This window comes from Vipera berus (assembly GCF_964194415.1).
Source record: "Vipera berus genome assembly, chromosome: 4".
NCBI lineage: Eukaryota > Metazoa > Chordata > Lepidosauria > Squamata > Viperidae > Vipera > Vipera berus.
In genome coordinates, this window is record NC_138206.1 from 57,854,381 (window position 1) to 57,879,534 (window position 25,154).

The 25,154-nt window shown below is 39.6% G+C and overlaps 1 protein-coding gene across 1 annotated transcript; it reads right to left on the minus strand.

Annotated features, from left to right (window-relative positions):
* Positions 1-48: 48 nt before the first annotated feature.
* On the minus strand, positions 49-23,421 carry LOC308667364 (uncharacterized protein). The gene is made up of 10 exons (XM_081326557.1): positions 23,373-23,421; positions 22,284-22,396; positions 15,416-15,568; positions 14,547-14,702; positions 10,444-10,590; positions 8,670-8,825; positions 5,065-5,211; positions 4,699-4,845; positions 2,553-2,702; positions 49-265 (listed from the first exon to the last, which is right to left on the minus strand). The coding sequence occupies exons 2-10, from the start codon at positions 22,363-22,365 to the stop codon at positions 258-260; spliced, it is 1,146 nt and encodes a 381-aa protein (XP_081182683.1). The 5' UTR covers positions 22,366-22,396; positions 23,373-23,421; the 3' UTR covers positions 49-257.
* Positions 23,422-25,154: the final 1,733 nt, after the last annotated feature.

Here is a 25,154-nt window from a genome sequence, read left to right on the forward strand (position 1 = left end):
TAGGCTACTACCTGGATATCAACACAAGAGGCAAATTTGTAATGCATTCATAAACATAAAAGATATTGCTTTCTTATCATCATGATTGCCTTTAGCATATGTAAAGAAGTGACAAAATCTGTAATTAAGTGTCTACAATTAAGGTGCAATAATGTATCGTGGAAACCAAAGTTACTACAGTACATGGGATAACATTGTGCTTGAATAGTTCTGTTGAAAGCACGCTCTTTGTGAAAGCTCCTTCCTGAAGCATCATTTTAACACTCTGAAAAGAAAGAAAAAGGGAAAAAAAGTCAAGCTTTTTTCAGCTTTTCTCTCTTATTTCTATTTCTATCAACCCTCCCCCCCAAAAAAGTAACAACACATATTTTACTAGAACCATAACTGCATGTTTTTGTCTCTGAAATATTTATCACACTAATTTCCTTCTTCCTCTGGTGCTGGTTTCAGAGCCTCTTTTGTCTGCATCATTCAGAATTGGCTTATATCAAATCTGTTAACATCACAACAACTTAACAAGGGTCCCTTCCAATTGGCTTTACATTACTCAGTGTTTTCCAGTGTTGTGTCAGGCACTTACATGGGAAGTCATGAATATGAATATGAATCCTGACATCATAACCCAAAGTCCATGATTTGCAGCTAGTCCTCAACTTAAGCCATTTGTTTAGCGACTCTTTGAAGTTACAGCAGCATGGGGAAAGTGACTTATGATTGGTTTTCACACTGGCAACCATTGCAGCATCCCCACAGTCACGTGGTCAAAATTTGGGCACTTAGCAATTGGCATGTATTTAGCACACGGTTATTGCATATATTTAGCACATGGTGATTACATGACCCCCGAGACAGTTGCACTGTCCCGGGCTCATGTGTTCACTATTTGCTTCCAAGGAGCAGTCAATGGAGGAAGCCACATTCACTTAAGGATCACATGATTCACTTAATAACAGTGGCCAAGGTCATAAAATGGGGAAAATTCATTTAACAACTGCCTTGCTTAGCAATGGAAATGTTGGGCTCAATTGTGGTCATAAGTCGAGGACAACCTGTACACACTAGCATATAAAGTTAAGATGCAAGTACAAAAAGTTGGGGTTCAGAACCTCCCATTGCAGTACACCTTGCATCACAATTTGCCCTAGACTAGAGGTAGGCAACCTCGGCTCTTTTATGACTCATAAAAGTCAGCATAGCTGACTCAGGAATTCTGGGAGTTGAAGTCCATGAGTCATAAAAGTTGCCTACTCCTGCCCCAGGCATACATGCCACTCATTGGTAATGGGCTGTAGCATTCAGAAGACCAAAAGCATAATCAAAAATATTGGTTTCATTGATATTTATCACTATGATCCTTAGCCCAGTATCATTTTCTCCCTTCAATCTCATCTCTAATTCCACCTTAGTGAGACATACATAAAGGTAAAAAGGTAAAGGTTCCCCCGCACATGCGTGCTAGTCGTTTCCAACTCTAGGGGCCGGTGCTCATCTCTGTTTCGAAGCCGAAGAGCCAGTGCTTGTCCAAGGACGTCTCCGTGGTCATGTGGCCGGCATGACTAGACACCAAAGGTTCATGGAATGCTGTTACCTTCCCACCGTAGTGGTCCCTATTTTTCTACTTGCATTTTTACGTGCTTTCGAACTGCTAGGTTGGCAGAAGCTGGGACGAGTAACAGGCGCTCACTCTGTTACGTGGCACTCGGGATACAACCCGCCAAACATACATCACTGCCTGCAATGCTGGAGCTGTTCTCAAAATGTAGATATAAAGCTTGAGGGTCTTAAGTGAATCTAGCTGCATTCAGAATCAGAACCATGGCTTTTTGATGAAAGCAACCAGTCCTCTGTGTCAGGGGTCTCCAAATGTAGCAACTTTAAGATTTGTGGACTTCAATTCCTAGAATTCCCCAACCAGCCAATCTTGAAGTTGACATTCACCAATCTTGAAGTTGCCAAGTTCGGAGACCCTTGGTCTATGTCTTAAGAAAATGGCTCATAGATTGCAGAGTTTGTAGCAGTTTCTGAATAAAGTGAAAATTAAACAAAATGTTTTCTCTTTCTCTCTTTTTTTTTACTTCTAGAATAATTTGAAACCTGAGGTTTTGAGAAGACAAAGTGCCTGGGAAACCCATGCAGACCCTTTTTTTTATGATGTACAATTCCCAGGCTATAATAATTGAAATTGGTGACATTGTGTCCTGTCATTTTGAGATGGGAATCTCTACCCAAACTGTAGCATAAGCCCTAAAACAGACTTAAGTTAGTATAAAAATAAATAATAATAATTTCCCCTTCCACGAAGGTAAGACAAAACACACACCCCAAAAAACTCCTGCTAGCAGATTATAAACTAGGAAACAGGGGAAAACACTGATATAAAAATTAAATGTGCATACATCATTTTAATTCTAAGGTACTGTAAGCAAATGCAATTAAATGAGGAGTTCTGCTCACAATGGAAAACTATACTGTACTATATGCCAGAAAGTATCTTAGCATGTGTCTCCTATAAAAGGTTGTTGCATTCATCAAAACTGATACTTGTTCCTTACCGTCTTCCACACTGACATGAAAAAAGCACCATGGGACACCAGGTGGTTTGCTCTCAAAGCAGCACTTTCTCTTTGCACATTCATGAGCCGGGATTCCTGGATAGCCACAGTTCTTCCGGAGTTTTACATCTGTAGGACACACCTTTTTATCTGTTAGGAAAATAAATTAACTCAAGATTAGTGGGCCATGCATGCATTTACCGTGGATTTCTCTGACTGTAATGGAGACTGATTTAAAATCTCAGTTTAATGAACCATTCAGAAGGAGAAGCCTTTATTAGTTCTGAATGTCCATTAAATCTGAAAAAATACATAATTTACATTTACATAAGTCATTTTGCAAATGATGAAAATTATATTTTGTCTCAATGTGTATTATTTGCACAATGATGTCATAACTAAAATGAGATAGAATGACAGAAATTGAGTAAAAATTTAACAAAATATATGCAAATATCACTGCCTTATCTAGACTATCCAGATACAATGGACTATCCATTATTTCAGAGAGATATCTGGAATCTGCTCATTCAAAATCCACTAAGGGCAGGAATATTAAACTTATATTTTATTATGTTCCATTATAATAATTCTCAATTCATCTGAGCAGATGGAATAAGAACTAAAAATATTGTAGCAGTTAGAAGTAATAGGTTTAATAAAACATGTATCAAATCACTGAGAAATGCAAAACAAAACCCTATATTCTTCATAACATGTGTTGCAAACTATGCTGTGTTGTTTAGGAAATCATTTCAGAACTATATTGAAGTATTTAAATATCTCACCTTAAGGAACCTCTGAATAATAACTCATCTAAGTGGGCTTGGGTTGTAATGATTGTCAAAAGCAGTTTGGGTTCTGTTATTTCCCAAAAAAGACTTTATCATATAGTTGTGTTACTTCTAAGCAATGTTCTCTTATCCAGAAATTACTAGCAGCCAAGAGAATTATTTATTTAGCAGACTTCAACCTCTAACTATGTACATGAAATAATAGGGTAAGAAGACATACTATTTTCAGACAAAATTTAGTAAGCAGTGTATAGTTATAATTAAAATTGTAATCAAAATTACAATGGCCTGACATAATAAAGAATGCCTACAGTTCAAAATGCATTACAATACTTTTTAGATGCTGACTCATATTTAAGAATTAAAACTGCCCATGGCCTAAGGCATAATATAAATTAATCTCACAGATCTCCTGCCTCATTTCTCTTTCAAAAGGTAAAATCAGGTGTGCATGTGTCAGTAGAACTCAAAATCTAATGGATAGCTTTGAAGAGTTCTCTTGATGGACCCTGATTGTAACAATTCAGTTTTAACTAAATCTGATTGTCCTGTACAGTGGTTGAGATTTGTTCCAAACGAGAAGTTTGAAAATGAAGGTGTGGGAATGTAACACCTGTCTATAACTCTTTAAAGCAGATGTGTGGCAGCCACAGCTGTATGATCCCAGAAAAGATGTGGCTACATTAAAGAGATACAAACAGGTGTTACATTAGCAGTCTTCCACTGAAACTCCTGGAGTTGAAGTAGTACTACACAGACCAAATTTTTTGCTTAGAGTTTTTGCTCATGCAGGCAGCATCTTTAATTATCACAAATTTGCTTAGATACTTTATCTAGAACATCTTTAGATCTATTTATTTTCCTGAACTTCAGCTATCTCTATTCGTGACCTCAATAATTAACAAACTATCAACTAGGGGTAGTTTGGAAAATGGATTTACATACACTGTATAATTTTGATAATATTTCAATACTCTTCAACTAACTTTCAAGCTTGCCTCTATCATTGAAGCTATATATTATTTTAGAGAATAGATTTCTATATATAAAACATGAATTTGGGGGTTTGGGCCACGAGGAGAAAAACTTTCTGTTTGTTTTGATAAAATGAAACATCTCTCCAACTCTTAGAGTAAGATATAAAGAAACCATCTGTCCAAGGTCCAGTACTTCTCTGTTTCTCTTGAGTCTGGGTCACTCTAATGTACAATTAAAAAAACTAAAGAACCTGTGATATGGTCTCACTGCTACCGCCAGCAAGATAGCTGTTTCAAAGTTCTTATGTATTCCACTAATTTGGATATCATTTAAGAGCTGGAAAAGTCTGATTTAGTATCACATAGATCAATTACATTTTGGGGGGGTTGGTTTAAAGCACCAAGGGACTCCTGGCACTGTTGAATTGAAGCAACATCCTTTATTTTCGCATTGCTGGCGAGTGATCCCGGGAGGTCCACAGTTGGTTCGTTTGTGGGGATCAACGTCACATCGGCATTTTGCTGTCAAAAGACAAAACTCATGGTTAGCCCATGTTACCATGTATGGCAAGTGATTTTTTTTTAGCTATCACCATGGAAGCCAGCATCATGTGTATCAGTGATATTGTCTCACTGCTACTGCCAGCAAGATAGCTATTTCAAAGTTCTTATCTATTCCACCAATTTGGATATCATTTTAGAACTGGAAAAGTCTGATTTATTATCACATAGATCGATTACATTTTGGGGGGGTTGGTTTAAAGCACCAAGGGACTCCTGGCACTGTTGAATTGAAGCAACATCCTTTATTTTCGCATTGCTGGCGAGTGATCCCGGGAGGTCCACAGTTGGTTCGTTTGTGGGGATCAACGTGACATCGGCATTTTGCTGTCAAAAGACAAAACTCATGGTTATCCCATGTTACCAATGTATGGCAAATGATTTTTTTAGCTATCACCGTGGAAGCCAGCATCGTGCGTATCGCAAAAAGAATGTTGGAGTACTATTTTTATAAAAATGCAGAACTTCAGAAATGCAGAAAAAGTGTCTCCCCACTTAAACTTTTAACAAGTGAGTTAATATGCTGCCCTACTGTCCACAATTCCTATTTTTAAACATTGCTGTGAAAGATTAATATAATAATTGGCTGTTTCATGGTTATTTTCTTTTAAAAGACACCTTTTAAATGGCACATTGTTCCAGTCTGTTAGTAAAATCAATCCAAGCCAAGGGATCTTGTTACTGAGCTAATCCATGTTTCCTCTTAAGCTTCAACTTTCTGGATTCAGTCATGCTGGAAAACCCTTAAACCTGCAATATTATACCAAACCACATGGCTGTTAACTTTTAATGCAGCCTTCCTAACCTACTGTCATCTGCATGTACTGAGCCTTCATGCTGTCCAACCGGCATGGTCTTTCAGACCAACCTATGAGACCAAACCTATGAGTCCAAATCAGTAGAAGATGTTGGATTATAAGAAGTTCTCTGTGGAGGAAGCAACAACTCAAAGAATCAAGTGCTGGAATCTCTCTGCCTCAGCACAAGAGAGAGATGCTGGGGTTCCTTTGTGATTTTTCCCTAATCTTCTGTTGTATAATTCCTGTAGAGAAAGAATAACTAGATACAATTGGCATTGTTCATGGGACTTTGGATTTCACTGAGAAACTATTACCTATTTCCCTATGTCTACAATTCACATTCCCAGCACTGTATTTTTCTTTATCTGCTTGTAATGCTAATAAATAAACGTGTCTTTGCTCTTTACCTAGAAAATGTAGTTTTCTTCTATATAGCTGTTTCCCAATAAGCAGAGAAGCAAGACATGGAATAATAGTTGTTACAATAAGAGCAATTTTACACTGGAATAATGTTATCACCTGCAGAAATGATAAGCTCCTTTTCACTGGATACGTTCAATGACAGGCTAGAGACTCATCAATTGGGGATGCTTTAATATGAATTCCTGGACTAAGAAAGCTGTACAGCCCTTTGTAACTTCTGTTTTAAAATGTTATACTGTAAAGCATGCATGCATAGTTTAATCCTTAATTCAGCGGTCCCCAACTTTTCTGGCTTTACAGACCAGAAGCAGCAGAGGTGGTGGGAGGAAGGGCGGGGATGGTTTCACATAGGCAAGCAAGCTCCTGTGCCTGCACAAATGAAGCTTCACACACTCGCCTTTCTCTTGCTCAGCCTGATTCCCAACAGACCGCGGAGTGGCAGTGGTCTACAGCCCAGGGGTTTGGGACTGCTGCCTAACTGATGAATGACTGTCAAACCGATAAAGCTTAGCGAGCAGAAATAAGATTGTGTAGAAGATTCAAAATATTGACAATGAGTTAAAACTGTCTAAATATTAGGTGAGTTAAATATCATATTTAGTGTCTTCCATGTACTAAAACATTGCAGTAAAATGCTAGTTTAAAGTACTTACGTGGAGGTCTTACTCCTTCGAGCAGTACGCTGCAACCTAGAATTAAAATAATTAGACATAACCAGACCCTTTTCTGATTCTCCATAGCACACAACTCTTGGAAAGTAGGGATTTGGATCAAAGAGAGTATAATATGGCATAAATGGAGCTTATTTTATACCACAATGTTTATACTTCATTCAGATAACAAATACCCTGTTTAGCTCCACCTTAAGTAATTAGAAAATGTTATTTAGATTGTTATTAGATATGTGGTAGAGCTATCCGGATAATATTTGCAAGGGAAAAATAATAAATGTCAGTCAGGTGTTTATATTAGCCAAGATGGTCATTAGCCAGCTGTCAAATATTGAACAGTTTCAGATGAAACAAATTTTAGAAAACTAAGAAGGCAAACCTTTAAAAAAAACAAAAAACCTCAATCCAGATACTTCTTTAAAAAACTTTCTACTCTCTTCTTTCTGGTACTTTCTGCTAGCTAGTACAAACTCCCCCCCCCATTGTTAGCAATATGGAAATTAATGTCTCAGATATGAGTAACATCCCATTTTGCATTTAATCAAAATACATTTTCCTTCTGAAATGCACTCACAGAATATAGGAAACATGTCTTCGAAAGTTCATTTAAATCTAAGAGGAAAGAGGGAAAATATACAGTATACCCTTAAACACTAATCCCAATGTGAGAAACAATTAAAATTCAATTAAATAAAAGCAACAAAAGCCATGGGAAAAGTCCAGTTTCTTTAAGTCTGGATAACTGAAAGAATTGGGATATGACAAGTCTCAGATGGTATGAAGTTCCCAAGAAGACTTGCTTTTATGTTTATACTAATCTGGAAGAAAACCAGTTTTGCTCATTTTAAAAGCATTCTGAAGTGGTTGACCTTTACAATACTTAGAATTCAAGCTAATTACAGGTAGTCCTCATTTAGTGACCACAATTGGGACCAGCAACTCAGTTGTTAAACAAAATGGTTGTTAAGTGAAAACATGACTGTGCTTATGATCTTAATTCAGCTTTCCTTTGCTTTAGAAATTTGGAAGTATCATAAATGTGAGGATTGGTCACAAAGTTACTTTTTTATCACTGTCATAACTGCAAACAGTCATTGTATGAAGCTAAATAAGGGATACTTGTATTGCTTTAAAGCAGGGGTCCCCAACCCACGCTCCTTGGACCGGCACCAGTCCATGACATGCCAGAAACCGGGCCGCGCAGACAAGCAAAGCCCCATCCACGGGATGCAGGCAGTACATGAAACCATGCCCCCTCCTGTACGCAGAGAAACCTCTCTCCATGGAACAAGTCTCTGGTGCCCAAAAGGTTGGGGACCTCTGCTTTAATTGCACCTAGAATTGGAAAGGTGTTCAAATGAAGTAAGTATGGTTGTATTTGCTCTGTTCCTATTTAAAAATCTAGTTCCCCTATTTTGGACCACCTATATGGCTAACATATCAAGGGTATATTTGTGTACGTGCCTTTACAGCTCTCTATCCAAGAAGTGGTAAGACTCTATCCAACAACCGAAGCTTTGAATCTGTTCATTGAGTACAAATCTTAATGTACTTTCAAATTGTTTAAATTTTGAATGTTTAGTCCAGACACAGTTGCATTACATTCAGTGAATTGGATATTATTTATCATTCAGGAATTGTGTAAAAATATGAATTTGCTGTTGATTTATTCTTCGAAAACTTTAGTAACGATGCTATAATTCTTCCTTCTGAAAAAGTGAGAAGTAAAGCAAAATACCCTCAAAATATTCAACACTAAACATTTACTACAATAATACAAAGAATATGAGCAAATCTCCATACGAATGTTATGTCTTTTGCCCTTCACTTTGCAAGCATCTTCAAACAAATCACATTTCTTTCCATTTTGTTCTTCAGAAAGAATAATTACTTTTGTTTTCATATGTCTGGAAACACCAGGGGACCGTTTTGGCATATTGGTAATGTTCATAGCAGCATCCTTTCGCCATGCATTCATCAGCAGAGATGCCAGGAGCTCCACACGACACTCGTCTCTTGGGTGCCATTCCACATAGCCTCTCAGGTACTTAAAACAAAATTACAGTAAAGAAGTTGAGTCTTGGTGTCTTTGAATATTTTCTCTTGGTAATAAAGCAGCATCATTGTACTTCTTTCAGTGATGCTCGTACTTCTGTTATAGCCAGTGCTTTTTTTGTAAAAGAAAAAGGTGCCAGAACTCACACATGTCATACAACCCGCCTTGCCTACCCTACAAGGTTCCATCCAAAAAAGGTGCCGGAACTCCGTTCTGAGCGTTCTATGAGAAAAAAAGCCCTGGTTATAGCATTGTGAGAATTCTCAGAAATAATAGCATGTATATTTTAGTTAATATAGCCACAAGCAGGGCTTTTTTGTCATAGAATGCCCAGAACGGAGTTCTGGCACCTTTTTTGGATGGAACCTTGTAGGGTAGGCAAGGCAGGTTGTATGATGTGTGTGAGTTCCGGCACCTTTTTTCTTTTTTTTCTTTTTTTACAAAAAAAGCACTGGCCACAAGTATGGCGCCATGGTTAAGGAAGAGGCTGAAAAAAGGGAGAACAAACAAATCTTACTCCCTCTTTCTGTTTCCTGTATCTTCAAGCTTCCCAAATTTTGAAAATGTTAAGGAGGATTGTTTTTCAAGCATTGTGATGATTTACACAGCACAAATTGATATAAGAGTGCTGGAACAATAGCAAAGACACCCAAATAAAATGGCATTATGAGAGAAAATGCTGATGTTAATATATATATATGCTGATATATATATATAGAAATATATATATATGCTGATATACATATATAGAAATTTCAAATCTAGAAATTGTTATAACAATGGATGTAGAAAAACAATATGATTCATCTTGGTGGAAAGATCTCCCATCTCAAGCAAAGACTTACTTCTTATTGGTATCATTATGATTATGATTATTATCACTCTGTTACTTTGCATGTTCACTGGGAGATGCACCAGAGACAAATTCCTTGTGTGTCTAATCACACTTGGCCAAATAAAGTATTCTATAAAATATTCTATTATGAATTAATTTATACATTTATTTACAATATTTCTTTGCTCCCTTTAAGACAGAAGTCTGCTATGGCAACTTTCAGAGATAAAAACATTGTACTACAGAGTCATATTCTAATAAAAAGCAAGCAATGCTGATAAGATAACAATTAAAATCATTACACTTATCGGGGATGCATGGCAAGCACTACAACAATAATTCTTCCTCAGGAACTCAGCATACTTCCAGGAAAGTCAAGACTCAGTTTGATTAGATAAGATGTTTTATTGCAAATATGAGTGATGCTAGCACAACAAAAATCCACTTCTACAGAGCCTAAAAAACTAGAACGTTTTTCTCTCTTCCCCCACCCCCCACATCTACATCTATGTCAAAGTATAACTGCTGAATTTATGTCACTCCTAGGTTGGAGCAGGCTGCTTGCAGTCCTTTTATCATGCTCACCTGTTGATGGCATCTAGTTTTTGTTTACAAAATGGGTCCTCTCTGGTCCCAAGTGGTTTGTTCTCCACCTTCCCAACTCCATCCCTCACACCTTCTAGCCACCCCGAAGTTATTCTCACCTCAGATTGATTTTCTCTCCTTTGGTTTCAGGTAAATGTGGTTCCCATGAACAAATCGTTGGATACTTACCTGTGTCCGACAGAGGATGAAAGCACCACCGGGTATTAATGTCATATGAATTGAAGCAACATCCCTTTGCTTGGCATTCCTCTGCAGTGATGCCTGGGTAACCACATTCTAGCCTTGCGCTCCCTTCCATTACACAGTGTTGAGAAGCTATTCAGAAAAATGAGTCACGTTACATGAATAAAATCATCCTTCTTTATATTTTTCATTTTTTTTAAAAAAAGGGTTAGTGTAGAGTGGACGATCTCTAAAAACATGGTATGGATAAATACTTAGCAAGAAAACTTAAGCTAAACATAAACAAAAACAAAAAACAAACCAGAGCTTTCAAGTAACAGAAGTCCTCTCCTGGATGGACTGTAAATTCTGGTTTCTGTTCAGCCAACACAGCAAACAAAAGAGATGGTTGGTTTGGTTTTTGCAGGGAAGCTCTTATATACGTGCAACTTCTTTTGAGGTATCAGCATACTTTTACCAGAAGTTGAAGTAGTAGACTTGTAAGCTGGTTTTGCTTCTTTTTTCGCTTTGTATTGTGTTAATATAAATCTTGATGCCTTATTTTATTTCAGTGCAATGATATTTATAAAATATGCTAATCATCTTACCCCTTCATGGATTACTGCCTTGTCGTGGCGAAGGGGCTTGCGTAATTCAATGAAGCTATGAGCTATGCCGTGCAGGGCCACCCAAGACGGACAGGTCATAGCAGAGAGTTCTGACAAAACGTGATCCACTGGAGAAGGAAATGGCAACCCACTCCAGTATCTTTGCCATGAAAACCCTATGGACAGTACCAAAAGGCAAAACGATATGACGCTGGAAGATGAGCCCCTCAGGTTGGAAGGCGTCCAATATGCTACTGGGGAAGAGCAGAGGGCTAGTACTAGTAGCGCCAGAAAGAATGAAGCGACTGGGCCAAAGCCGAAAGGACGCTCAGCTGTGGATATGTCTGGTGGTGAAAGGAAAGTCTGATGCTGTAAAGATTTTTTCTCCATAGGAACCTGGAATGTAAGATCCATGAATCAAGGAAAGCTGGACGTGGTCAAACAAGAGATGACAAGACTAAACATTGACATCTTAGGTATCAGCGAACTAAAATGGACAGGAATGGGTGAATTTAATTCAGATGACCATCAGGTATACTACTGCGGGCAAGAATCCCTCAGAAGAAATGGAGTAGCCTTCATAGTCAATAAAAAAAATAGGAAAAGCAATACTGGGATACAATCCTCAAAATGACAGAATGATCTCAGTTCGAATCCAAGGCAAACCATTCAATATCACAGTAGTCCAAGTCTATGCCCCAACCACCGGTGCTGAAGAGGATGAAATTGACCGGTTCTATGAAGCCCTACAGCACCTTATAGAACTAACACCCAGAAATGATGTCCTTATCATCATGGGGGATTGGAATGCTAAAGTAGGAAGCCAAAAGATAACCGGAATAACAGGCAAGTTTGGCCTTGGAGTACAAAATGAAGCAGGGCACAGGCTGATAGAATTTTGTCAAGAGAATACAATGGTCATAGCAAACACTCTTTTCCAACAACCCAAGAGACGGCTTTACACATGGACATCACCAGACGGTCAACACAGAAATCAGATTGACTATATGCTCTGCAGCCAAAGATGGAGAAGCTCTATACAGTCAGTAAAAACAAGACCAGGAGCTGACTGTGGCTCAGACCATGAGCTTCTTGTTGCAAAGTTTAGGCTTAAATTAAAGAAAGTAGGGAAAAGCACTAGGCCACTCAGGTATGAATTAAATCATATCCCTGTTGAATATACAGTAGAGGTGACAAATAGATTTAAGGAATTAGATCTGATAGACAGAGTGCCTGAAGAACTATGGACAGAGGTTCGCAACATTGTACAACAGGTAGCAACCAAAACCATCCCAAAGAAAAAGAAATGCAAGAAAGCAAAATGGCTGTCTGAGGAAGCTTTGCAAATAGCTGAGGAAAGGAGGGAAGCGAAAGGCAAGGGAGAAAAAGAAAGATATGCCCAATTAAATGCAGAATTCCAAAGAATAGCTAGAAGAGATAAGAATGCCTTCTTAAATGAACAATGCAAAGAAATAGAAGAAAACAATAGAATAGGGAGGACCAGAGATCTTTTCAAGAAAATTGGAGAGATGAAAGGAACGTTTCATGCAAAAATGGGCATGATAAAGGACCAAAATGGCAGGGACCTAACAGAGGCAGAAGAGATTAAGAAGAGGTGGCAAAATTACACAGAAGAACTATACAAGAATGAGCTTAACATCCCTGATAATCACAGTGAGGTGGTCACTGACCTTGAGCCAGACATCCTAGAATGTGAAGTGAAGTGGGCCTTAGAAAAGCTGAGCAACAACAAAGCTAGTGGAGGTGACAGTATTCCAGCTGAGCTATTCAAAATCTTAAAAGACGATGCAGTAAAAGTGCTACACTCAATTTGCCAGCAAATTTGGAAAACTCAACAGTGGCCACAGGATTGGAAAAGATCAGTTTACATTCCAATTCCAAAGAAAGGCAGTGCCAAAGAATGTTCAAACTATCGCACCATTGCACTCATTTCTCATGCTAGTAAAGTTATGCTTAAAATCCTACAAGCTAGACTCCAGCAGTATGTGGATCGAGAACTACCAGAAGTACAGGCAGGATTTCGAAGAGGCAGAGGAACCAGAGATCAAATTGCCAACATACGCTGGATCATGGAGAAAGCTAGGGAGTTCCAGAAAAACATCTACTTCTGCTTCATTGACTATGCTAAAGCCTTTGATTGTGTGGATCATAACAAACTCTGGCAAGTCCTTAAAGAGATGGGCATACCAGACCATCTTATTTGTCTCTTGAGAAATCTATATGCGGGCCAAGAAGCAACAGTGAGAACTGGACACGGAACCACTGATTGGTTCAAAATTGGGAAAGGAGTCCGGCAAGGCTGTATACTGTCGCCTTGCCTATTTAACTTATATGCAGAGCACATCATGAGAAAGGCAGGGCTAGATGAATCAAAAGTTGGAATTAAGATTGCTGGAAGAAACATCAACAACCTAAGATATGCAGATGATACCACTCTAATGGCAGAAAGTGAAGAAGAACTAAAGAGCCTCTTGTTGCGGGTGAAGAAGGAGAGTGCAAAACTTGGGTTGAAACTTAACATTAAGAAAACCAAGATCATGGCATCTGGCCCTCTCAATTCCTGGCAAATAGATGGGGAAGAAATGGAGGTAGTGACAGATTTTATTTTCCTGGGCTCCAAGATCGCTGCAGATGGGGACTGTAGCCAAGAAATTAAAAGACGCTTGCTCCTGGGGAGGAAAGCCATGGCAAATCTAGACAGCACACTAAAAAGCAGAGATATCACCCTGTCAACAAAAGTGCATATAGTCAAAGCTATGGTCTTCCCAGTTGCAATGTATGGCAGTGAAAGCTGGACCATAAGAAAGGCTGAGCGCCAAAGAATTGAAGCCTTTGAACTATGGTGCTGGAGAAGACTCCTGCGAGTCCCTTGGACTGCAAGGCGATCAAACCAGTCAGTCCTAGAGGAGATCAACCCTGACTGCTCTTTAGAAGGCCAGATCCTGAAGCTAAAACTCAAATACTTTGGCCACCTAATGAGAAGGAAGGACTCACTGGAGAAGAGCCTAATGGTAGGAAAGATTGAGGGCAAGAGAAGAACGGGACGACAGAGAATGAGGTGGCTGGATGGAGTCACTGAAGCAGTTGGCGTGAGCTTAGATGGACTCCAGAAGATGGTAGAGGACAGGAAGGCCTGGAGGAACATTGTCCATAGGGTCGCGATGGGTCGGACACGACTTCGCAACTAACAACAACAAAAATCATCTTAATGTTATATTATTTAGACACTTTAGAGAAGGGGGGGGTCCAACCCTGGCAATTTTAAGACCCATGGACTTCAACTCCCAGAATTTCCCAGCCAACCATGCGGGCTACAAGTCTTGAAGTTGCCAAGGTTAGATGTATCTGCTTTAGTATATTGAATAAAAAAAGGGATGGGGTGGGAGAGATGGGTTTTAAAGAAAATGGGGGAAAGTGGATATACATTTTATTGCTTTTCTTTCTTTGTTTAGCTCTTAAAGAACTCAAAAAATTGCCTACCATCATTTACTGGAGGATGAAAACAAGTTGGTGCTCCAGATGCCTTTAGATCAAAGCAGCATCCAATTCGTTTGCACCTTTTGCGGGTGATCCCTTGATAGCCACACTCCTTTCTTTCTTGTGGTGGAATCATTTTCCTTGCATAGGTTACTGAAGCTGTTGTTGTAAATAATATGCAGGTCACTGTATTTTCCAGATAATAAGCTTGGCTGTGGCTTAAAAAATAAAAGTTGCGTTCTGCCTGAAGGGGTACTGTAGTGTTCGCGGCGGGTTCCCGGTAAGAAGGAGGACAGCAGGCTTCAACTCAAACAGCTATTTGCTTCACAGGAATGAACAAGCAAGTGACATTTCCCCCCTTATATAGGGATGCCAGCGGGCCTCTAGCCAATCCCCGTCCTAGGATACTTCCCGCCATTTCGGGTCCTTCCAATCCATGCGGACCATGTGCGCAGCTGTCAAACTCAGCTGTCAACTATAGCCTCGTGTGGAGCTGTCATCGGAAACTGCGTGTGCGGCTGTCAGCTGTCAAAGGGAGCTGTCACGCGTTTCTTATATTGAACAGTGTTAACATTCACATACACTACAGGTACAATCTCCCTTTCTCCCAAAGGGGTTTTTTCAAAAGGCCACTTGACTTTCTTGGTTTTTTCCCCTGAAGACATTTTGCTTCTCATCCAAGAAGCTTTTTCAGTTCTGAAGAAGTGAAGAAGAACCAAAGAAGCTTCTTGGATGAAAAGTGAAACGTCTACAAAGGGGGGGGGGGAAGACTGTCCAGCTGCCTTTCGAAAAGCCCTTTAGGGACAACCATGACCTGAATGACTGAGAATCTCCATAGACAATCTCCCTTTCTGCTGCCCACTTCTCATTACCTCTTTCACCTGATGGTTTGAAGCACCAGGGGACATCAGGCACCGATGCATCAAAGCAACATCCATTTGCCGTGCACTGCTCTGCAGTAATGTTTTCTGAAGAAAATTCACATTCATCTCTTTCACTGACTTCCATTAGACATTGGCAGGCATCTGTTTGGGAGAAAGAAATTGGGCAGTTGCCTGCGATCTTTTCTTCCCTGTGAATGCATTTTTTTTTCAAATTCAACAGTCAGTGTTTCTGACTAGATACAGTATGTTAAGCAGTGCTCCTTTTCTGATATGCTCTTCCCTTAGTCGTTTCCATTTTTTCCAATGGAAGATACAAGACACAATTCTGAAGATAACAACCGATGATTTAGAGGTAGGAATCATTCTGTACTAATATTTATTAATAATACATTTGGAACAATCACAGTTATTACTTCTCTGGGTATTGTATGGTTTACTGGTTTATGGTTTATTAAATTTATATGTCGCCCTTCTCCCTGAGGACTCAGGGTGGCTCACAACAATAAAAAGTTAAAAGATATAAATACAAAAATTAAAAGAGGATTAAACAATATAAGAAATAAGAACAGTTTAGTAGAACTTTAGTTATGAGTAGTGTTTAAACCATCCCATGATCATTAATCCGCAGATAACTGCCCAGCTGCCCTGTTTAGGGTGACCCGCTCCCTCCTTAATCAGGAGGTGAGGGAGGAACCCTTGCAGGGTCGTGCCGAGGAGTTTAGTCAACATCTGTCGGACAAAATCGCTCGGATTCGGACCGGTCTGGACTCCAACTGGGCAGAGTCTGACAATCAGGACACGGGCGGTCTTGTCAATGTTATCTGGGAGGAGTTTGATTCTGTGACTCCGGAGGAAGTGGACAGGATTATGGGGAGGTTGAGCTCCACCACATGTTTATTGGACCCGTGCCCTTCCTGGCTGGTTTATGCGGCTCGGGAGGGGACACGAGGCTGGTTCCAGGCGGTTATATCTGCCTCTCTGAGTGAGGGTAGTTTCCCCGCCGTCTTGAAGGAGGCGGTGGTGAGACCTCTCCTCAAGAAGCCTGTCTTGGACCCAGCTGTGTTAAATAACTTTCGTCCGGTCTCCAACCTTCACTTCCTTGTGAAGGTTGTTGAGAGTGTGGTGGCGCATCAGCTCCCTCTGGCCCTGGATGAAGCGGATTATCTAGACCCGTACCAATCGGGTTTCAGGCCCGGGTACAGCACGGAGACGGCATTGGTCGCTCTGGTGAATGATCTCTGGAGGGCCCGGGACAGGGGATATTCCTCTGTCCTAGTCCTATTAGACCTCTCAGCGGCTTTCGATACCATCGACCATGGTATCCTGCTGTGGCATCTCAGGGGATTGGGAGTGGGAGGCACAGTTTTTCAGTGGTTCTCCTCCTATCTCCTGGGACGTTCGCAGTCGGTGTTGGCAGGGGGGCAGAGGTCGACCTCGAGGTCTCTCATTTGTGGAGTTCCTCAGGGGTCGGTCCTCTCGCCTCTCCTGTTCAACATCTACATGAAACCGCTGGGTGAGATCATTCGTGGTTTTGGAGTTGGGTATCATCAGTATGCTGATGATACCCAGCTTTTCATTTCGACCCCAAACCACCCCAGTGATGCCCTCGACGTGATGTCCCGTTGCCTGGAAGCGGTTCGGGTCTGGATGGGGAGGAACAGACTTCAACTCAACCCCGACAAGACTGAGTGGCTGTGCATACCGGCATACCGGGATATTCAGAATATTCCATCTCTTTCCATGGGGGGTGAGCTATTAACCCCCGTAGATAGGGCTCACAACTTGGGAGTCCTCCTAGATTCGCGGCTTACTTTGGAAGACCATATAGTGGCTATGACTAGGGGGGCCTTCGCCCAGGTTCGCCTGGTGCGCCAGTTGCGGCCCTATCTCGACCGGGATGCCTTATGTACGGTCACTCATGCGCTCGTGACCTCTCGTTTGGACTACTGCAACGCTCTCTACATGGGGCTTCCCTTGAGGACCACTCGGAGGCTCCAACTGGTACAGAATGCAGCTGCGAGAGTTGTGTTGGGAGTCTCCCGATACTCCCATGTTACACCTCTGCTCCGCGAGCTGCATTGGCTGCCAGTTGTCTTCTGAGTGAGATTCAAGGTTTTGGTAATGGTTTTCAAGGCCCTACATGGCATGGGTCCAGAGTACCTCGGGGATCACCTGCTGCCGGCGTCAACTTCCCTCCGCCCTGTGCGTTCCCACAGAGAGGGCCTCCTCAGGGTGCCACCGGTCAGAGAATGTTGTCTGGTGGCCCCCAGGGGGAGGGCCTTCTCTGTGGGCACCCCAGACTTATGGAATCGGTTGCCGGTTGAGCTCCGGACGGCGCCCGACCTTCGCTCCTTCCGACGCGATCTGAAGACCTATTTATTTGAACAAGCCGGCCTGGCCTGATGGGGGATGTGTTGGGGTTTTTTATTGTGGTTTTTTACATTATTATTTATTGTTTTAGCTTGGGCTTTGTATTTAATGCTCTTTTTAACATTTGTACCTTGTATTTTATATGTGCCCTGTTCACCGCCCTGAGTCCTTCGGGAGAAGGGCGGTATACAAATATAATAAACTATAAACTATAAACTATTAATAACATCCCCTTCTCTGTATGATTTTACACTTTCTTAACATACTGTATGTAGAAGGCTGATTTAACTATTCTCTTTCATATTAACTGCTGGTGCTTTGAGCAAGAATATAAATAAATAAATCCAGTCTATTAAACCTACCACACAGACATAGATCATTTAATATACTAAGAAGTAAAAAGTTCTATCCTACAGCCATAATTTCAATACATGTTGGCAGGCTCCCTACACAGATATGCAGGGTCTGAACACCTGAATACCACATTGATTCCCTTAGATTTTTAACAGAATGTATTAAATTTAGATTCAAGAAACATTTTTCTTGTTCTAGGAAATACACAAGGATTTTTTTAAATGGTCTAGAATTCTGATGGTCTGTTTTCTGGGATAGCTCATTCTAAATCTTCTCAACATTCTAATTTGCAATAGCCTCTCATTGAGAAAATGTGGCAACACCAAAAATAATATACACCCAATGAAGTATTCACACAAAGGCTGTGACTTACACAGTTGCACTAGATATCCTGACAAAAATACAATCACAACACTCAGGTGACTACACATATGTCACCATTTGCCATTTTTCTCCTCCCCTCTCCTGCCAATATCCCTGCTTGTAATTGGCTATGAGTACCACTGGGACAAATCCTTGTAGCTATTTGCCTGGCTACTTCAGTTCAGCAATCAAAAGTTTTCCAGTTCAAATACTTTGGATAGGGTTACCAGATGATGATGATGATGATGATGATGATGATGATGATGATGATGATAATAATAATAATAATAATAATAATAATAATAATAATAATAATAATAATAATAATAATAATAATAAAGTTGGAAGGGACCTTGGAGGTCATCTAGTCCAACGCCCTGCTCAGGCAGGAAACCCTATACCATTTCAGGCAAATGGCTGTCCAGTCTCTTGTTAAAAACCTCCAGTGTTGGAGCATTCACCACCTCTGGAGGCAGGTTGTTCCACTGGTTAATTGTTCTAACTGTCAGGAAGTTTCTCCTTAGTTCTAGGTTGCTTCTCTCCTTCATTAGTTTCCATCCACTGCTTCTTGTCCTGCCTTCGGGTGCTTTGGGGAATAGCTTGACTCCCTCTTCTTTGTGACAGCCCCTGAGATATTGGAACACTGCTATCATGTCACCCCTCACTCTTCTCTTCATTAAACTACACATACCCAATTCCAGCAACCGTTCCCTATATGTTTTAGCCTCCAGCCCCCTAATCATCTTTGTTGGTCTTCTCTGTACCCTTTCTAGAGTCTCGACATCTTTTTTACATCGTGGTGACCAAAACTGGATGCAGTATTCCAGGTGTGGCCTCACCAAAGCATTGTAAAGTGGTGTTAGTACTTCACTTGTTCTTGATTCTATCCCTCTGTTAATGCAGCCTAGCACTGTGTTGGCTTTTTTGGCAGCTGCAGCACACTGCTGGCTCATATTGAAGTGATTGTCTACTAGGACTCTGAGATCCCTCTCACAGTTACTACTACTGAGCAAGGTACCACCTATACTATACCTGTGCATATGATTTTTCCTGCCTAAATGTAGAACCTTACTTTTTTCACCATTGAATTTCATTTTGTTAGATAGCGCCCAGTGTTCGAGTCTGTCCAGATCCTCCTGTATTTTAAGCCTATCTTCTGGAGTATTGGCTATTCCTGCCAGCTTGGTGTCGTCTGCAAATTTGATGAGTTCCCCATCTATCCCCTCATCCAAATCGTTAATGAAGATATTGAAGAGCACTGGGCCCAGAACAGAGCCCTGAGGCACCCCACTACACACTTCCTTCCATGTAGATGCAGTTCCATTGAGGACCACAGGCTGAGTATGGCCTGTCAGCCAGCTATGAATCCATCTGGTGGTGATGCTATCTAACCCACATTTTTCTATCTTATCTAGTAGTAGGTTGTGATCTACTTTATCAAATGCCTTACTGAAGTCCAAGTAAATTATATCTACAGCATTCCTCTGGTCCACTAATTTTGTCACTTGGTCAAAGAATGTGATAAGATTTGTCTGGCATGATCTGTTTTTGACAAACCCATGTTGACTTTTAGTGATGACTTTGTTTGTATCTAGGTGTTCGCTGATTTGTTGTTTTATTATCTTTTCCAGAATCTTCCCAGGTATTGAGGTCAGGTTGATAGGTCTGTAGTTTCCAGGATCTATTTTTTTCTCTTTTTTGAAGATGGGAACTACATCAGCTCTCTTCCAGTCCTCTGGTAGTTCCCCAGTGCTCCAGGATCTTTGAAAAATATAGTTCAGTGGTTCTGAGATCACGTCTGCCAGTTCCTTGAGAACTTTGGGGTGTAATCCATCTGGTCCTGGTGATTTGAACTCGTCTAGGCTGGACAGGTGTTCACTTACCATTTTTTTGCCTATCTTAACTTGCGTTTCTATTCTGTTTTTTATGGCACTGGTTTTGGTAGGTTGGATTGTTTTTTCCCTTTGTGTAAAGACAGATGCAAAAAATGAGTTAAATAGTTCTGCTTTCTCCCTGTTGCTTGACACCTTCTTGCCACTTTCCCCCACTAATGGACCAATCATTTCCTTAACTTTTTTCTTGTTTTTTATATGTTGAAAGAAGCTTTTTTTGTTATTGTTGACTTTGGTCGCAAGCCTTAGTTCATTTTGAGCCTTAGCTTTCCTCACTTCATCTTTGCAGGCACAGGCTATTTGCTGATATTCTGCCTTAGTTATGTGCCCCTCTTTCTACTTCTTATACTTGTCCTTTTTATCTTTCAATTTATCAGAGAGTTCTTTATGCAGCCATGCTGGTTTCTTTTGAGAGCTGTTATTTTTCTTCTTTGTTGGTATTGTACTAGACTGGGCCTTTATTATCTCACTTTTCAAAATTTCCCAAGCTTCTTGAGTTGTTTTCCCCTTTAGGATTCTCATCCATGGAATTCTTCCCATGGTCTCTCTATCAAAAGGAGATACGTCCTCCATTTTGTCATCATGTCCTCTGTCCAGCAGATGTAGCCTTAAAAATCAAGTACCGTCTGGATGCTTAAGTATCTACAAGCAATCTCTTTCTCAGCAGCTTTTCTCCCAGAGACAGTGCTTCCCTAATAAGTACTAATGACAAGTTAACAAGCTCAGCTTTGTGGTCTAGGTTGACCAGTACCCTCCAGGCTGCCTTCTGCCTGAAACTGATAAGACCTTAATCACTTACTACATGATGCAGTCTTTTGCGTCCTCTCTTGCTCTGGTACATTCCTGTCATTGAAAAGCTAGTCTTTTTGATGCTGGGAAAAGTAATTTCATATAAATGTAGGTCTAAACATGTTTTTTCTGTCACTTTTTACTGAATTTTTTACTTTGAAGCCAAAAAGGTTACACACTTCATTCTTCTCCCATTTGATCTTCCCAATCTCCCATGTCCTTCTTATCTGTTCAGATACCTGGTAATGCACCTAGTACTCCAATGCTTTTGGATGGTTCCATAATACCTGCACATATTTCACAAGAGAGCCAGACATAGACCCCAAAGAGAGAATGGTGTCCTGGAGAACAATCATATATATGTCCACTCAAAATATCTACTAATGAGATCAATGGACTTTAGAATTCCCACATTATTTAACTGGAGCAAATACAGTACATGTTTAGGTTATGAACTATATCACATAAAATCATATACCGTAGGTAAAGATAAAGATTTCCCCTTTCCAGCTGTTTTCGACTCTAGGGGTTGGTGCTCATCTCATCTGTTTTTTTAGCCAAGAGAGAACAACATTATGCAGACATTTCCATGGTCTTGTGGCCAGCATGAGTATATGCCAAGGCACACAGAATACTTTTACCTTCCCACCAAATTGGTACCTATTTATATACTTGCATTTGCACGATTTTGAACTGCTAGGTTGACAGGAGCTGGAGCAAGTAATGGAAGCTCACTCCATCATGCAGCACTCAGGTTTCAAACCTGAATGCTTTCCAGCTAACAAGTTCAGTGTCTTTAACTGCTGAGCCATCACACACCCCTCTAAAGTCATATATATTCATATAATTATAATGTATTCATATAAAGTATATATATATATATATATATATATATATATATATATATATATATATATATATATATATATATAGTCATATATATAGTATTCATATGCATGCACTATAATTAGCAAATAAAATGAGTTTTTTTATCCATTTTTGCTTGATTATTAACCAATTAATAACTAACCCATGACTTTATCATCAATTTACCTTGCTTAAGTTATTAATAAATATTATATACTTACATGGTGGGTGACTACTCTTTTGGGGGCCTACAAATCCTAAACACAAAGCAGTAGCTAGTACTAAGCAGGTCTTAAACTCCATTCCTTTATCCAGCCTGTCCTCTTCAGTGTTCCTTAAATATACAAATACAAATACACATGAACATAATTCATAATTTATATATAATTTATATACCGCCCCTCGGGAGAGGGGCGGTATATAAATCCAAATAAAATAATTAAGTTACTATCATATAAATATTAAATCAGCTTTTCTCCTTCAAAAATGTTGCGGCAAAGTTCTGCTTCTTCTGAAGATTAATTCTAAATACTTACTTGTGGTTGTGATTCTGTAACAACTACCTAACTGTACAAACCAGAAAATACTTCTCTTCTTAAATAATGTGTTTTTAATCACATGGTAAAATAACTTGCACTAGATTTTTCACAACAGGAAAATTTTTGCAGCCAAAAGTTTCACTTCTCCTGCCAGCGTTCTTTGCCCTTTCCCTACTCTGGTGAGTGTGATAGTGACAGTATTCCCATTGAACGCTCTGGGCTGTTCTGAGATTTCAAAACAATTTTGATGAGCATTAGAGAGTTTAGGATTGTATTTTATTCACATTAAAGTTGCATTTTTTAAGCTGCTTTCAGGGCAAGATCTTGTATTTTATAGACCACAACCTGACCCTTAAAAGGAAATTGGAACCATTCAATTTTGTCTACCTTGTTCTTGAATTGGTTCATTATGAATTGAATATATTTCCATTTTATTCCACCCTAATCAATTTTATTTGATGATCTGACTAGTGCAGCATAAAATGAAACTATTGTTTCTGTAGCAAGTGATTTATGAAATTGTATCACTACAGATTTCCATCTTGAGGGTTAATACCTGTGGGAAAATCTTTATATTTCCATATCCAAATATATGCTCACTGCACCTGCCCCCACCCTTTCCAAACAAATTCATCTGACCCCAGTGTATCCCACAGTTTAAAAACATATTTAAAGGCTTAATTATTTTAACGATCATTTGATTTTCCATGGCACTTACAAAACAGAAAACAAAGAATAAGACAAAGAAACACATGAAGATTTTAATCTTACTTGAACTTTTGAGAAGCTAGAAATATCTGACTTGACTGTAGTGCCTGCAGATATGGATCCTGGAGTAATACTGCATTTCCTGTTTACTTGGGGCCCAAGTATTAATTTGGCATAATGCCCCTTAGTCTGTGGAATCATATTTTAATGACTGTGAAGTTACATCATGCATTAACGGAGCCTGCAGTGCTCTATTTTTGAAAGAGCATAGAACAAAGGGCTTGTTCATACATGATAGTTTAGGCCTTGGGAAACAGGCTGCACTTTCCTAATTATTTGTAAGATGTTCACCTAGTTCACTGTCTTAGCACTGGATCTTCTGAGCTCTTACTGCAACATATTGGCAGTATGTTGGATGTTTTCCATATTTGGATAGATAAACCATAACCCCTGGCATTATTCTGACATCAAGGATGTGCCCTGGAATTCAGACAGATTTGCTTGGAAATCTTTATCTTCAGCATGCACTGTTTGGGGACCACCCTCATTTTTAAGCCTTCCTGAAAGTAATGCAAACTGCATTGTACATCTACACTTTTTAATAAGAAATGTTGATAAAACAAGATAAATGGCAAGGTAACATTTCCCTATTTTTTCCGCATAGCTGATTACGATACAGACTGCAAGAAAACTCATTCTATGGTTCTATACTCTATAGTATGAACAGAATGCATTTTTCATCAGTAATAACTCCCCTCTTTTTATCAAATTCTTTGATTGGTAATGATCACAGACAACAGAGGTAAATGGGGAGATGTCAACACTGCATGAATACATTGTGAAAATTTATATATAGTATCCTCTGAAGCCTTTAAAATACAAAATGTCAAATAAATTGTATCTTCGGTAACTAGTTCTACAAATGAGGAATAAGCTTTTCAGCTAGAGAGAAATTGGTCCTGTACAAGGCTGATTCTTGTGGTATCACTATACCCAGATCTGACACAGCTAGAATAGAGAGCGTTTTCATATATGAAGTTAAAACCTGCTTTTAAATATTTCTTCTGCTACTTATAGAGGTTGATGAAGAGTGTCCAGAGGAAGGTGACAAAGAAAGTACAGAGATCATTTAATTAATGTCCGTTTTAATTACGATTAAGAGGGAGTATGTTAATCATCTAATCATCCTCAGGTACCTGAAGGGCTGTCATTGTAACAAAACCATTATCTTTTTCTCCAGGCGGTTAAATCCAAAGCAACAAATATAAAAAAGGCATTAATTTTGATTCAGTGTTAGTTGGATTTGATGTCCAGATTGCATGCTGGCTGGGGAATTCTGGGAGTTGAATTCCTTGCATCTTAAAATTGCCAAGGTTGAGAAACACTGGTTTAAAGTAATAGTCATCAATCAAGGATGCTATAGCCATAGATTTCCTTCATTACCTGAAGGCTAGGCAAGAAGATTTTTGAAGTAACAATTCTGATTTGATTATGCTATCAAGCCCCTAATATCTTACGTAGTCTATACTGTATAAACAAGTTCACTTTGTTATGGGAACCGTCTGCTTCAAATCCACACCTGTTCTGGTGTCCTTGAAAAGGTTTCAGGCTCTCACAGTCTTCAGCAGAATCATAGAAGTTCCATTTCTCCATCTAACCCACTTGAAAGTAACATCTCCCCCCTTAAACTCTAAAGGCAAGTTGAAACATAGAGGCGTGTAGCTGCTAAAGTTTCACCATTGACTATTAGGCTATTATATTCAGAGTCAATTGAGTTGAAGTCTCATATGTGAATGTCCACATATTTTTTCAGATATATTTTGTTTTAGAAAGATATGGCTGAAT